The sequence below is a fragment of the Podarcis liolepis genome (genome assembly GCF_965112155.1).
Source record: "Podarcis liolepis genome assembly, chromosome: Z".
Taxonomy (NCBI): Eukaryota; Metazoa; Chordata; class Lepidosauria; order Squamata; family Lacertidae; genus Podarcis; species Podarcis liolepis.
In genome coordinates, this window is record NC_139570.1 from 49,672,397 (window position 1) to 49,686,228 (window position 13,832).

The 13,832-nt window shown below is 46.8% G+C and overlaps 1 protein-coding gene across 3 annotated transcripts in view; it reads left to right on the top strand.

Annotated features, from left to right (window-relative positions):
• RABGAP1 (RAB GTPase activating protein 1) overlaps positions 1-13,832 on the top strand; it is a 92,737-nt gene that overhangs the window by 28,542 nt on the left and 50,363 nt on the right. For all 3 annotated transcript variants that reach the window (XM_083485798.1, XM_083485799.1, XM_083485800.1), the window contains 7 exons: positions 960-1,070; positions 1,861-1,927; positions 2,084-2,186; positions 4,074-4,243; positions 6,354-6,528; positions 8,061-8,154; positions 12,502-12,652. In XM_083485798.1, coding sequence (XP_083341924.1) covers positions 960-1,070; positions 1,861-1,927; positions 2,084-2,186; positions 4,074-4,243; positions 6,354-6,528; positions 8,061-8,154; positions 12,502-12,652 — 871 coding nt within the window. The remainder of the gene's footprint in view (positions 1-959; positions 1,071-1,860; positions 1,928-2,083; positions 2,187-4,073; positions 4,244-6,353; positions 6,529-8,060; positions 8,155-12,501; positions 12,653-13,832) is intronic.

Consider the following 13,832-nt stretch of genomic DNA (forward strand, 5'->3'; position numbering starts at 1 on the left):
ATCAGGCCAGTGGCCCATCTTCTCCAGCCTCCTTCCCTCAAAGTGGGTTTTTTGTGTGCGTAAGGTTTTTTCCCCATTGGATACATGCTGGAGATACTGGTCTCTTGACTTTGTGGCATTTGAGCGCCCATTGCCAAGCCCAGAAAACTTAAGACCTGTATCCTTAGCATGCTTTATCTAGTGACCACCCTTTTTTCCTTCTGATGTGCGCTGCCTTTGAAGTCATAGAGCTCTGAGGCCACCTGCTGTTCATTCTTGTCATAGCAGCTCTACATGTGTCAAACAGACTGGTGGCTGAGTAAAAAAGATTGCCTTTTAAAAATCTTGGTGCCTCTTTTAAAAGAGAGTGCTGTGCGTATTGTTGATAGGAAGCTACATTCTAGTACATCTTAGGTTTTTTGTTTTTGTTTTTTTAAAAAAACCCCAGTCTTCAATTATCACCTCAGCTAAATCTTAGATCTTCTCACCCCGTTCTCAGGCTTCCAGTTCCTTATGTTTTCATTCCTCTACACTCTACTGTTTGTTCTCCAATATTGGTTGGAACACTTATTTCCTACCATCCTTCCGTACCCTGCCACAATCAGACTCTAAAAAGCCTTTTCAAGCCTAATTATTGTTGTGGTGTGTGTCCTGGAGATTTATTCTTGCCTCCCTAGCTGCTGTTTTCCATTAAGACTACCCACCACCTTCAGTATGCTTGAAAGAAACTATAAGCACTGATTCCCCCCCCCTCCAGCCTTATTTCAGGTGTGGGATGGAGAGCAAGAGAGAGGTGTGTGTGATTGCAAATGTTGGTGATTCCTGTTTTAGGGCATGCTGTTGTCCTTGTCGAATCACCAACTCTCTTAGATTTCTGGACTCACCAGGCTGTGAAAACTGTCACTTGCCTACTGATTCTGTTCTCAAATTTGTGACTACAAATAAGAGGACCGTGTGAACATTTCCCTTTTTGACCACAGTGCTGTGCCCAAAGACAAGGACCGGCAGTGCTTTAAACTGCGCCAAGGCATCGACAAGAAGATCGTCATTTACGTACAACAGACAACCAACAAAGAACTGGCAATTGAAAGGTAACTTTGTGTCTGTTTCCTCTGAAGAGCTTTGGTGGGCAGGCAGGAAGGGGCATCTTTGGTGGTGGCCCCACACCCATGGAATTCTCCCCCAAGTAAGATCAGACAGGCCCCCTCCCTGCTGCCCCCATCATTCAGCCCCCACACTGAGGTTCCCTCACTGCAAGAAGTTACAGGGAACCAGGCAGAAGGCCTTCTTGGTAGTGGTGCCCTCCCTGTGGAATGCCCTCCCATCAGATGTCAAGGAGATAAAGAACTACACAACTTTTAGAAGACACCTGAAGGCAGCTCTGTATAAGGAAGTTTTTAAATGTTTGATGCTTTATTGCTGTCTGTTGGAAGCCACCCAGAGAGGTTGGGGGAACCCAGTCAGATAGGTGGGGTACAAATTGAAATGCTGCTGACATTTATTCTTACTGTGCTTGGTGGATTGTAGGGGGTTTTGTGTGTGCTGGCATTTTTAAGGTTTGGAGTTGTGTTAAGTTTTGAATGGTGTCTTTTGTATTGTGTTCACCGCTTTGTGATGAGACTCTCTTGAAAAGCATGATAAAATCTATAAAATAAGTGCTTGTAAAGTACTATTGAGCTGAAAATCTCCTCTAACCCTGCTGCCCAGTTCCTCATTTCAATTCTTCTCAAAGAGCTGAAGGGGCAGTTGTTAAACAGTTTAGTACATACTGTGGTTTTCCTCCACCAAAGTGCCCCATAAAATCTGACTACCTTTTTCAGAACTACAGTTCCGCATGGAAATGGTTGCTAGAGGTTGGCTTTTTTTCTTTTTAAATCACAGGTGTTTTGGGCTCCTCCTTAGCCCCGGGAAGGATGTGCAGAGTGGCAATATGCACCTGTTGGATCTGGTAAGGTGCCCTTCAGTTTCCAGAGATTTCCCCCTCAAATAGCCCTACTAAATGACATGATGCTTGTGTGTTTCCAGTGATTCCAAGTGTATTTTGTGATCTGATCTAGCAGAGCGTATGGGCTTTGTTTTAACTCACACTATTCTGTGGTTTTAGGAGTCTATGGGCAAAAGCTCTGATGGGAAGTCTTATGTCATCACTGGGAGCTGGAACACAAAGTCTCCACACTTCCATAAACTGAATGAAGAAACACCGAAAGGTTTGTGATCAGTGACTTTTCTGTTTGGGTCAGATTGCTTGAGATGTGTAAGTTGTTTCCTGTATATTTTTCTAGATATGTGTGCAATGATCAGTGGCCAATCCCAGATAGTCGAATGTAGGGAATCTTTTTCCTATCAAGGACCTCATTCTGTCTGGGGTCATCTGTTCAGAGCCACATACTGACAGTGGGTGGAGCCGGAGACTTAAGTTTTCTGGATAAACTAACCTTGAAATAAGAGTGCCTTTTATCAGTTTTTACCATGGCTGCTTCACATTAGAATTGCTAGTCCCCTGCAGGTCTTGGTGGGTGTAAGCTCCACTGAGTTGGATTGGAGTACACTCAAAGAAGCATACAGAGGATTTCTTGTTAGTACTTTAGTGGACCGATACAATTACTGTTCTGCGAAGCAAGTGAAATTAATTCCTTTCTGACTTTAGTTAAAGCCTACTTGTTTGTTGTCATGCTTTTATAAAATCAGGAAGAATAGGAAGGAGGGAACTTGGATGGGATGGAAGAATGGGGTAACTTCAGAAGCGTTTGAGGGCCACAAAAAAGTGAAATCAAGGAGTGCACCTGGTCCCAAGTCAGCAAGTTGCCAACCTGTTTTTTGTCAAGCTGAGATGGCGTTGAGTCAGGGTGTGTGTGTGTGTGGCATGGAGACGTAATTGACGTCTCTGTGTTCTAACCCTTCAAGCCAGACTCTGGAAGACAGTTCAGGTGGGAGCAATGGCAGGAGGATAGCACCAAATTCTGGGAAATGTAATTCCCCTTGCTGGGAGATCACTTTGTTTCTGGACTCCATTCAAAATACTGGCTGTGAGCTACAACATTGCCTGGTTTATGGAGTGCTCTTTTGGGAGGAAATGTACCAGGTTCTCTGTCATAGGCTAGTTAAGGTGGGGGTGAGGAACCTCCAGGCCTCAAGCCAATCTTGGCCCACCAAGATGAGGCTTGGTCTGCAAGACCTTTTCCTACAAACCACACCTACCTGTCCCTCAGCTGAAGTGACTCATGATGGACAGGAAGGTGGGGTTCAATTCTGCTTTGGCTGTGCAGGCAGGGACTTGCAGCCCAAAGTAGGATCTAGCCCTCCACTTGTCAGCTGAAGAGCAGGGGCTAAATCCTGCTCAGTTTTGGCTGCTCATGCTGGTTCTCTGCTGAGAACAGGCACACACAGTCAAGGCACTTTGATTTTTTTTAATGAATATCAATTAAAAAAAATTTTTTTATTAATAGATAAATAAGGCAAGCAAAAAGAAGCAGAAACAGTGCTGGAAAAATCCCCTCCATTGCCTTTGCTTGCCAAATGCTTTGCAAACTTCACTCCCTGCCCCACTTTCAAGATTGAAATGAGATAGGGGAGAGGCCTGAAAAAGCCTTTGCAAATTGTCTCCCTCTTCCCTTTTAAATTCCCAATCTCAGGGACTTTAAAGGGAAGGGAGAGGATGCTTACAGAAACCTTTAAAAGCCTCTTTCTGTCCACTCCCCTTTCCTTTCAATCTCTGTCTGATATTAAATGGGATGGGGAGACGTGCAAATGTTTTCAGATCACAGTAAAAGTGATTTTAACAGGTGGGGAAAATGTGAGGTATTTTATATGTCATAATAATAATAATAATAATAATAATTATTATTATTATTATTATTATTATTATTATTATTATTATTATTATTATTTACTACAACAACAACTTTCAGCTACAGTGCTGTTCACCCTTAACCTGGGAATAACCCCGCTTGGTCACCATGGTATGGCTGTACCTGGGGTTTGGCTACATGTGTCTTGGACACACTGGCATGGTCGATTTGGGCCATAGGCACAGGGCAAGGGCTGTGTTGAATGGCCGGAGGGGAAACACCAGCTTCCCTGCTTCCTCTCCGTAGACAAAGTGCTGTTCCTGACCACGGCTGTCGACTTGGTGATCACTGAGGTGCAGGAGCCTGTGCGGTTCCTCCTGGAGACCAAAGTCCGTGTGTGCCCTGCCAGTGAGAGGCTCTTCTGGCCTTTCAGCAAGCGGAGCTCCACAGAGAACTTCTTCCTGAAGCTGAAGCAGGTAACGCTTGTGGGTCCCATCCTTAGTGGTGTGGATATTGTGGGGTGGGCCCTTTCGTTCCTTCCCTAACTCTGCGGTCCTTTGAGTTATGTTTGTCTGGGACTCTGGTCTCGCATGGAGGAGAAAGCTAAACTTTTGGACCTGGTGCCGTTTGAGGGCTTGAGCCCAGCCCTTGTGCAGGCAGTACTTCCCACCTATCGCTGGGAGGGTTGGGAGAGGCTGGGCTTATGCATCTTTTCCCTTCTCACACAGCCCAGGGATGGGCAGAGTTGCTTCCTGCCTTGGAATGCTAAGTGGGGCTGCAGCCTTCTCTGGGCTGCTTGGGTGTCCTGGTGTGTCACTTAAAAGTTCAGAGTTCAAGTGATGGGAAATGACTTTCTGGAGATAGTTGGCTAGCCAGTGTGCAGTGTCCATTGGAGCCTCAGTCTCTCTCTGCCCTCCTCCTCCCTCCCTCCCTCCCTCATAAACCCCAAGGATGACAGCGATCCCAGACAATAACCTACCTATCTACCACACAGGATTGCTCTGAGGATGAAATGGGGAGGAAGAGCACCATGTGCGCCACCTTGAGCTCATTGGGGGGAAAGGCGGGATGTGGATCAAATAAGTAGTACGGGTGGCATCTGATTGACACGCAACCCCTGACACACACATCCTTTTCAGCCCCGGAAAGGGGTGCGGAATGGGCTTACACACGACTGCTGACACGCATAGTGACCCAGAATACAACCCCACACAAATGGGGAGTTGCTTGTAAATCAAAGGAAGATGATTGCAGCACATTTGAGGTTCCACTGGAGAAGTGGAACTTCATGCCTTGGCACATTGGGCAGGGCTGTGTGGGAAGTCTTTGAGGTTATGTTCTCCTCTCTTGAAGGTGAAATGTGGAGAAGTTTGAACAATTGCTTCTCTTGGCTATAAATATTTCTCGGCCCTAAAAGCATAAGCCTTGTTAATTTAAGGAAGTTTATCTTACTGAGCTAATTCTGTTGGCTCTTGTCTCGCTCCACCCACTCTCATTGTGAGGCTTGTTATCTCATTAGTCTTGGCTTGTTCTCAGCCCCAATCCGACTCCTGACAAGGACCAGGCTCACCTTGGGTGTTGTGGGCGGAGGGGGGGCACTGCTTTGTTTTGGGGTGTTTCTTTTGAAGAGGTGCTAGAGAGATTTTGCCTGATAAACCTTCCAAGAGAACCTGATTCTTACAGACATCTGAGCAGCCATGCTGGAAGTGGTTAAGGGTGTATGCTTATCTTTTTTACCAGTGGCGGCAGCCTGGTGAAAAGAATAACTCACTTTCCCCAGAAAAAACGAAGCCTGAGCTTAATTTTTGGAAATGGTTTCTGTTGGGGAGGGGGAACCATCTTGGACCTGGTTGTAAGGCAGGAACTCTGAACAGTGAATCAGAAGTTGAAATGAAAATATTTTAATTTTATTTATTTATTATTACCTTTTTATCCCACCAAGGAGTTCAAAGGGGCATATATGGTTCTCTGCCTCCTCATTTATCCTCACACCCAACCCTATAAGGTAGGTTAGGCTGAGAGACCTGGCTAGCTGAAGGTCGCCCACTGAGCTCTGTAGCTGAGTGAGGACTTGCACCCTCATCTCCCAGGTCCTAGTCCCAACACTTGAACCACCAGAAGCATCTCAGCCTCCCCCAGAAGGTCCATAGGTCTTGCCTTGCTGCCTTATAGAAGGCAGTTGGAATCCCCCCCTTCCCAAGCATTAAGGAGCCAGAACATAGCGGAATCTGTATCTGGGGCAGTTGTCTGAATTCTACATACCTCCCTCTTCTCCCCCTCCCCCATTCCTGCCCTCTTGCTCCTATGCATCAAGGCCATCTGAGAGGAAGAGCAAAGCGCTTTAACATAAAGTTTTGCCGTTTTGGCCACAGAGCAAAGGGCCTTTGGCAGATGTCTCTCTGGAATCCGGAAAGACTAACCAAAATTATTTTCTTTATCCCTCCTCTGTGGTTGTTGAACAGGAATAATTTCTTCCTCCTGTGCCTTCTCACAGATATATACAGAAAGTTGCTTGCGAGTCTGCCTAGGCATTTCTTGTCAAGCTCTTCCACAGTGCTGAAACCTAATCTGCCCTGTATCCTTCAGATAAAGCAGAAGGACCGGAAGAACAGCACAGACACACTCTATGAAGTCATATGCCTGGAGAGCGAGTCAGAAAGGGAGAGGAGAAAAACCACCGCGAGCCCAGTGCTCCGCCTGCCACAGTCCGGTTCTCAGGGCTCCATGATCCCATCCCCTCCAGAGGATGATGAAGAGGAAGGTAAGAAGGGACTAGCTGGGTCCCTCCGAAGCAGAGCAAGGAGATAGCTTTGTCAAGACTGCCTCTTGCTGTGAATCAGCTAAAGGGAAGGTTACAAACGTGTTATGTGTTTGGGCCTGGGCGATGTATTGCTATATCACCCAGGACTGATTTGAGGGCCAGATCGTGACGGCGTCTTCACCTGGAAGTACATCATGGGGGGGGGGGGCTTGCTGGCTGGCACCTAACCTTCATTCTCCAGCTGCCTCCTTCCTCCCTGCGCCAGGTGCTGGTGGCTGCGGTTTCATCCCAGCACCTCGCAGGTCTGGGGCCGATGCTCCTTCCTATCAACATGGTGATGTATCACTATATCGCGATGTTTAGCTGGTGATACATTGTGATGTTGAACACCTGATATTGCACAGCCCTATATGTGTTTTTACTGAAGGCTTCAAAGCTGAAGGTAACTGTAGATACTACTACTGTTCATCTACAGCAGCTTTAAAAAACCTGGGTGCCTTCCATAGGCTTGGGGCTACTGCAACTTCAGTCCAAAACATCTGGAGAGCACCAGGTTGGGCAAGGCTGCATTCAGTCAACTTAATCTACTTTTCCTTTTCCTCTACCACACTAGCATTCCCCATGCTTTCATGAAGCCAAGAGTCGTATTTGGCAGATACCTATCTAGCTGTCATCCCTGCATTGCAGAGGGTTGGACTACAGGACCTTTGAGGACCTTTCCAACTCTATAATTCTATGATTTTATGCCCCGTTTAGCTGTTGGCCGTGGTGGAGGATGAAGTACCAGGCCCTTGCTCACAATCCTAAGTGATCAGCTAAGAACTCTTCCTGGTGCTTTCAGTGCAGGCCTTTGTTCTGGGCTGGCAAGTGGTGGTGGGGCTAGGAGGGGCATAGGCAGTGTGTGTGTGTGTGTGCACCTGATGGTCAGAGTGGTGGTCAGATCATATTTATGGACTTTCAGTTTCTGCTCTCTAGTATGTGTGGTTAATTGACCACGACTGTAGAGCATGAGTGGGGAACCTCAGGCTTGGTGGCTGAATTGAACCCTCCAGGTCTCTGTCCAGCCCTCAGGGCTCCCCACGGGCTGCGTCCTGCTCAGGTGCTTTTGCCCCTTGCTTCCAGGGATAGAGGTTTGTGTGAGCCTGTTTTGATGAGTGTGTAGAAACCTCTGACTTGCATGGCTGCAATGCAGCATACAGTATAAAAGAAGAGCCAAATATGTTGCTGCACCCACTCTCTTTATGGCTCGCAGACCTAGAAGGCTACACAGGAGAGAAAGAGAGCTGCCTTCTGCCTGGAAAGGGCTTCCTATGCCCAGCGTCTTTTCCTGCTCCGCGGCATAAAATAGGGATGTGTTGTTTCCCCCTCTTCTGGCTTGGGCTGAGCCACCCTGCTGTCTGTGCCGTGTTTGCACAGGTTAAGCCTGATCCAACAGGTGCAGCGCATCCTAGTATTTCCTTCTAAATGGAGGTCAGAAATGGTGCTTCTTGCTCTCATGTCCCCTTCTTCTGTGCGGGTTTTGTGTCTTACAGATAACGATGAGCCTCTCCTGAGCGGTTCTGGAGACGTTTCCAAAGAGTGTGCAGAGAAAATCCTTGAGACATGGGGAGACCTCTTGTCCAAATGGTAAGCAGGTTCACCCCTCTATTGTGAACCAATCTGTTTGAAGAAGCTTATGGTTGAGAGTAAGACAGGCAAGACAATGACAAAGAGGCAGGCAGGTAAGAGCACTGGAGGCTGGATCCATTCTGTCCTAGCCGGCTTGTGCTTCTTGCTACCTGATATGCTCCTTGAAGACTGCTGTGCAAGAGAGGTCAACTTCCACCCACTGCCACTTCCCACACGTGGTAGACATGCCAGCTAAGAGTGGAAGGCTTACCTGGGCTGCTGCAGACTCCTCCTGCCAGCATCCTTGCCTGGAAGTCCTTCTGCCATGAGCCCTGCCAGCCAGTCCTCATTCATCAGCCTCTGTTGAATGGATCTTCTGTGCCCATTTGCATGCCTTAGAACTGCTCCCCTCAATTTATGAGCATGGGGCACTTGGATGTTGATGCCTTCCAAACTGCCTCAGAAGGTGGTGGATTCTCCTTCATTGGAAGTTTTTAAAGGGAGGTTGCCTGGCTGTGTGTCATGGAGGCTTTAGCGGAAATTCAGAGGGTTGCAATAGATGATTCACAGGGTCCCTTCCAACTCTTCAGATATGTGATTCTACTTACATGCACACCATTTTTTTCTGTGAACCTACCTGCCAAATATGTTCCAATGTGGGCCTGGTCCCCGTCCCCCCTTCAGAATACAGTGGTGCCTCGCAAGATGAAATTAATTCGTTCCGCGAGTTTTTTCGTCTAGCGAATTTTTCGTCTTGCGAAGCACGGTGTCGGAAAAGTTTTGGAAAAGCTTCAAAAATCACCAAAAACCTCAAAAAAGGCTACCACACCGCGTTCTATGAGTTGCTCCTCAAAGTCAAGTCGCAACTGTATTAATGGTGTTAAGAAAAAGGAAACAAACTTGCAAGACGTTTTTGTCTTGCGAAGCAAGCCCATAGGGAAATTCGTCTTGTGAAGCAGCTCAAAAACCGCAAAACCCTTTCGTGTAGCGAGTTTTTCGTCTTGCGAGGCATTCGTCTTGCGGGGCACCGCTGTACATGAATGTGCTTCCTCCACATTTCTAAAACGATAGATCTGTCATCCTTTTTAAAAAGAGCATGGATTTGTTTAATTATTATTTTTTAAAAAAAACATTTATATACAAAAATATGTTACAGTGGTTTATAACAATAAAAAACATAAAACCAAACAATAACATCTTGAAAAGTTTAAAAGAATTTAAAAGCAAAAAGAAACCAGCAGATCTTATTTGCCTGCATAGGTCTTGTGGAATAGAAAAGTTTTCTTTTTTTAAAAAAAAATAAAATTATTTTCCATTTTAACAATCCAATCAAATCACATTAAATATTCCAGATTATACAAATACATATCATATAGTCCAAATATTCCACCAAATTATAAATTTTTATTGGGACTTCCCATGATTCAAGTTCGGTGGGGCTCTGATCATCTTATATCTTTACTGCCTTGAGTTTCCAAAAGTTCCTTTAAATCTTCCTGTTGTTACCCTTCCTTCTTTCTTTGCCTCTGAGTTGTTTCCACAGGCGAGTTGAAGTAAGCAATGATGTGCTTCTGTGTGAAATTGGTGGAGTAGAAAAGTTTTCAGCAGGCCTTTAAAAGTTGGCACAGAAGGCTCCTGCAGAATCAAGAGGAGCAGGGTGTTCCTCATGACTGGGCTGATGACACTAAAGGCTCAGTTTCTTCTTGTTGTGAAATGAGCCTCACCAACTCAGGGAATGGCCAAAGATTCTCCTGCAGCTGATCTCAGTGATTGAGCTGGGATAGAAGGGTTCAGGCGATTCCTGAGCTGTGCTGGACCCTAGTTGTTCAGGACTTTGCAAATCAATTCAAGTACCTTGAACCTGGGTCAGTAACACGTGGGCAGCGAGTGCAGCCATTAACCATGGTGTTCACATGTTCTTGAGGAGAAGCTCCCATCAGCAATCTGGCTGCAGCATTCTGCACTAGCTGGAGCTTCTGAACCAGACCCAAGGGCAGCCCCACATATAGAACACATTACAGTAATCTAGTCCCAAGGTTACCAGTGCGTGGACTGCAGTGGTCAGACTATCTCTGTCCTGGAACAGGTGTAGTTGGCGAACCAGATGAAGCTGGTAAAAGGCACTCCTAGTCACAGAGGACACCTAGGTCCCAGTGGTAAAGGTGTAACCAGGAGTACCTTCAAACTATGCACTTGCTCCATCAGAGGGGATGCAGCCCCATTCAGAACAAGTAACTTGCCAATTTCCAGAATGTGAGTGGGAACCACCCACTCAAATAACCTTTGTGGGTTAAACCACAGAGCCTAGGACTTGCCGATCAGAAGGTCGGCGGTTCGAATCCCCGCGACGGTCCCTGCTCCTGCCAACCTAGCAGTTTGAAAGCACATCAAAGTGCAAGTAGATAAATAGGTACTTCTCTGGCAGGAAGGTAAACGGCGTTTCCGTGTGCTGCTCTGGTTTGCCAGAAGCGTCTTAGTCATGCTGGGCACATGACCCAGAAGCTGTACGCCAGCTCCCTCGGCCAATAAAGCGAGATGAGCGCCACAACCCCAGAGTTGGTCACGACTGGACCTAATGGTCAGGGGTCCCCTTTACCTTTACCTTTACTATCTGGACACTGATCCAAAGTGTTCACAGCCTCTCCCGGTTCAGATGTTGCAGAGAAGTAGAGCTGTATATCATCAGAATACTGGTTGCCCCAAAACTCCTAATGGCATCTCCCAAGAGCTTCACATAGATATTAAATAGCACTGATTCAGTTCTACTCTCTGGACATGAATTTGATGTGAATGGAACCACTGTAATACAGTACCTTCGATGCCCATCTCACTAAGTCTGTCCAGGAGGATACAGTGGTCAGTGATATCAAAAGCCACAGAGATCAAGCCACCCAGAGTGGCTGGGGCAATCCAGTCGGATAGGCACTATATAATTTAATTAATTAATTAATTAATTAATTAATTGTCAGAAGTAACAGGGTCACACTCCCATGTCCCTGTCATGATAAAGGTCCTCCATCAGGGCAACCAAGACTGATTCAGTTCTGAAACCAAGTCTGAACTCAGATGGTAGTGGATTTAGATAATCGTTCTATTGCAGGAATGCCTGTAGTTGCTCTCCATCACCCTGTAGTTGTTATACTCCGTTGGGTCTAGGGTTGGCTTTTTGAGGCGTAGATACACGTCTGCCTCTTTTAGGGCAGTGGGCACCACTCTTATCACACAAGGATGCATTTATCGCACCTTTGACCCGTCCACTCACCCCAGCCCAGCTAGTTTTAATAAGCCAGGATGGACAAGGATCACTTCATGTGTCCTGTCCATATTCCCAGACCACATCAATTGGAAATGATCTCACAACACCGAGCTTGATGTTGCATTGAACACCTGGTCAGGTACTCTCACAGCAGCAGTATCTAAATCACTGTAGAGCTGAGCAACTTTATCCTTGAAGTGTTTAGCTATCTGGATACAGCTAGTTACTGTGTGCTCCAGAGATCCACCTCCTGGTCAGGAGTAAGCAACCTCCAGACCACACAGAACAGCTCTGCTGGGCGGCTTCCCAAGGATGCAATGGAGGCAGTGAAATGGGATCTCTTTGCTGCCCTCACTGCCCCATGGTAGGCCTGATTATGATCTTGAACAAATGCTCAGCTAGCTCCTAAGTGAGATTTGTGCCTCTTATGCTCCAACCCTCTTCCAGTCTGCCTCATTGACCTCAACTCCTCCATGTACCAAGCCGTGAAACAGACCCCACAGGGCTAGAGAGGGTACTCAGAAGTGATGAGTCTCACCATTCCACAGTGGAACTAAGACCTCAACAGGAACACCCCCTCTGTCCACAGGGAAATTCCCCAGAGGTGTCAAGAATCCACCAAATTCCATCTGTTTCTGGTGGCAGACCATCCTAACTGGTCTCCCACCCTTGTAAGGGGGGACAGACATAGCAAGTCCAAACCTCACCAGGAAGTCATCTGACTCTGACAATGGGGTGATAATCAAACACACACCATTCCCAGACCACCCCCTCCCCACGTGGATCAAAGGCTACTTCTGTGCATTGGACCGATAACTGTGTGAGACAGATTCAGGTAGGTAGCCGTGTTGGTCTGACACAGTTGAAATATATATTAAAAAATTGCCCAGTAGTACCCTAGAGACCAACTAAGTTTGTTCTTGGTATAAGCTTTCATGTGCATGAACACTTCTTCAGATACTGAGACAGGCCCATGGTTGCATCATGGACCTGAGGCATCATCAATGTGGATGTTGTGGGTGTTGGAGTCGCCCAAAACCATTCAGTCCAGGGTCTGTATCCTGCACACCCTTCCTGGTCTGATGTCTGGTCTCCTTCCTCTCTTCCAGGCACTTGAATCTGAGTGTGCGACCAAAAACCTTGTCCACGCTGGTGAGAAGCGGAGTCCCTGAAGCTCTCCGGGGGGAGGTTTGGCAGCTGCTTGCGGGATGTCACAACAACGACCACCTGGTGGAGAAGTACCGGATCCTCATCACAAAGGTAGGCCAATGGAACTGTCTGTGCTTGGGGGGAGGGGAGAGAATGGTTTAGTCCGATAGCAACTTCAGGAGATTCCTCTGCCTGACACGTTCATCTTTTTGGCACTGATGGCTTTCAGTCTGTTTCTGTGGAATCCTGGAGCCATCTCTGAAGGTTATTGGAGGCTCCTCAGTAAGATCACCAGTAATGGCAGATGCTTCCTTGAGGGGGCACTGACTCACTGCCGCCGCTCCCCTGTTAATGTACAGCTGTGGCAGAGCTGTGAATGCACTCTAAGGCAGCAGTGGGGTTTGTTTATGTCATAACATTTATAGACTGCTTGACTGTAAAGAAAAAATGTTAAAGCGGCCCACAAAAAGAATAAAACAGTTATCAGTAAAATCAGTTAAAAACAGCTATTTAAATCTTTCAAATAATAACTGAAATAACAAGTTAAAGGACTTGTCAGCATTCTGTGTATCTGGATAGGCTTGCCTGAACAGAAATGTTTTCAGCAGGCACTAAAAAGTGTATAAACAGTGCCACCTGGCTGACGTTAATAGTCAGGGAGTTTCAAGTGTGGAAACTGCCTTACCAAAAGACTCTCATAAGTGCAGAACTAGTATTATGTGGCACATGTAACAGTTCCAGTTCCACAGATTGAAGAGGGGTTGGGAGCAGGGGCACTGCTATGCAGTGGGTCCACTCCTTCCTCCTGGGCTGTGTCTAGAAAGTGGTGTTGAGGCAGGAGTGTTCAGACCCCTGGGTGCTCACTTGGGCTCTGTCCTCTCCCCCATGCTTTTTAACATCTATATGAAGCTGCTGGGCGAGATCATCAGCGGGGTTGGGCTGGGTGTTCATCAGTATGTGGATGATACCCAGCTCTACCTCTCTTTTAAATCAGAACCAGTGAAGGCGGTGAATGTGCTGTGTGAATGTCTGAAGGTGGGTGGAGGATGGTTAATGGATTGAGGTTGAATCTTGGCAAGACAGAAGTACTATTTGGGGGGGATAGGGGAGGGCAGGTGTGGGGGACTCCTTGGTGCTGAATGGCATAACTGAGCCCATGTAAGACCAGGTGCACAGCCTAGGAGTCATTTTGGGCTCACAGCTGTCCATGGAGGTGCTCTGGTTATCTCCTGGTTGGACTACTGCAACATGCTCTACGTAGGGCTACCTTTGATGGTGACTTGGAAACTAC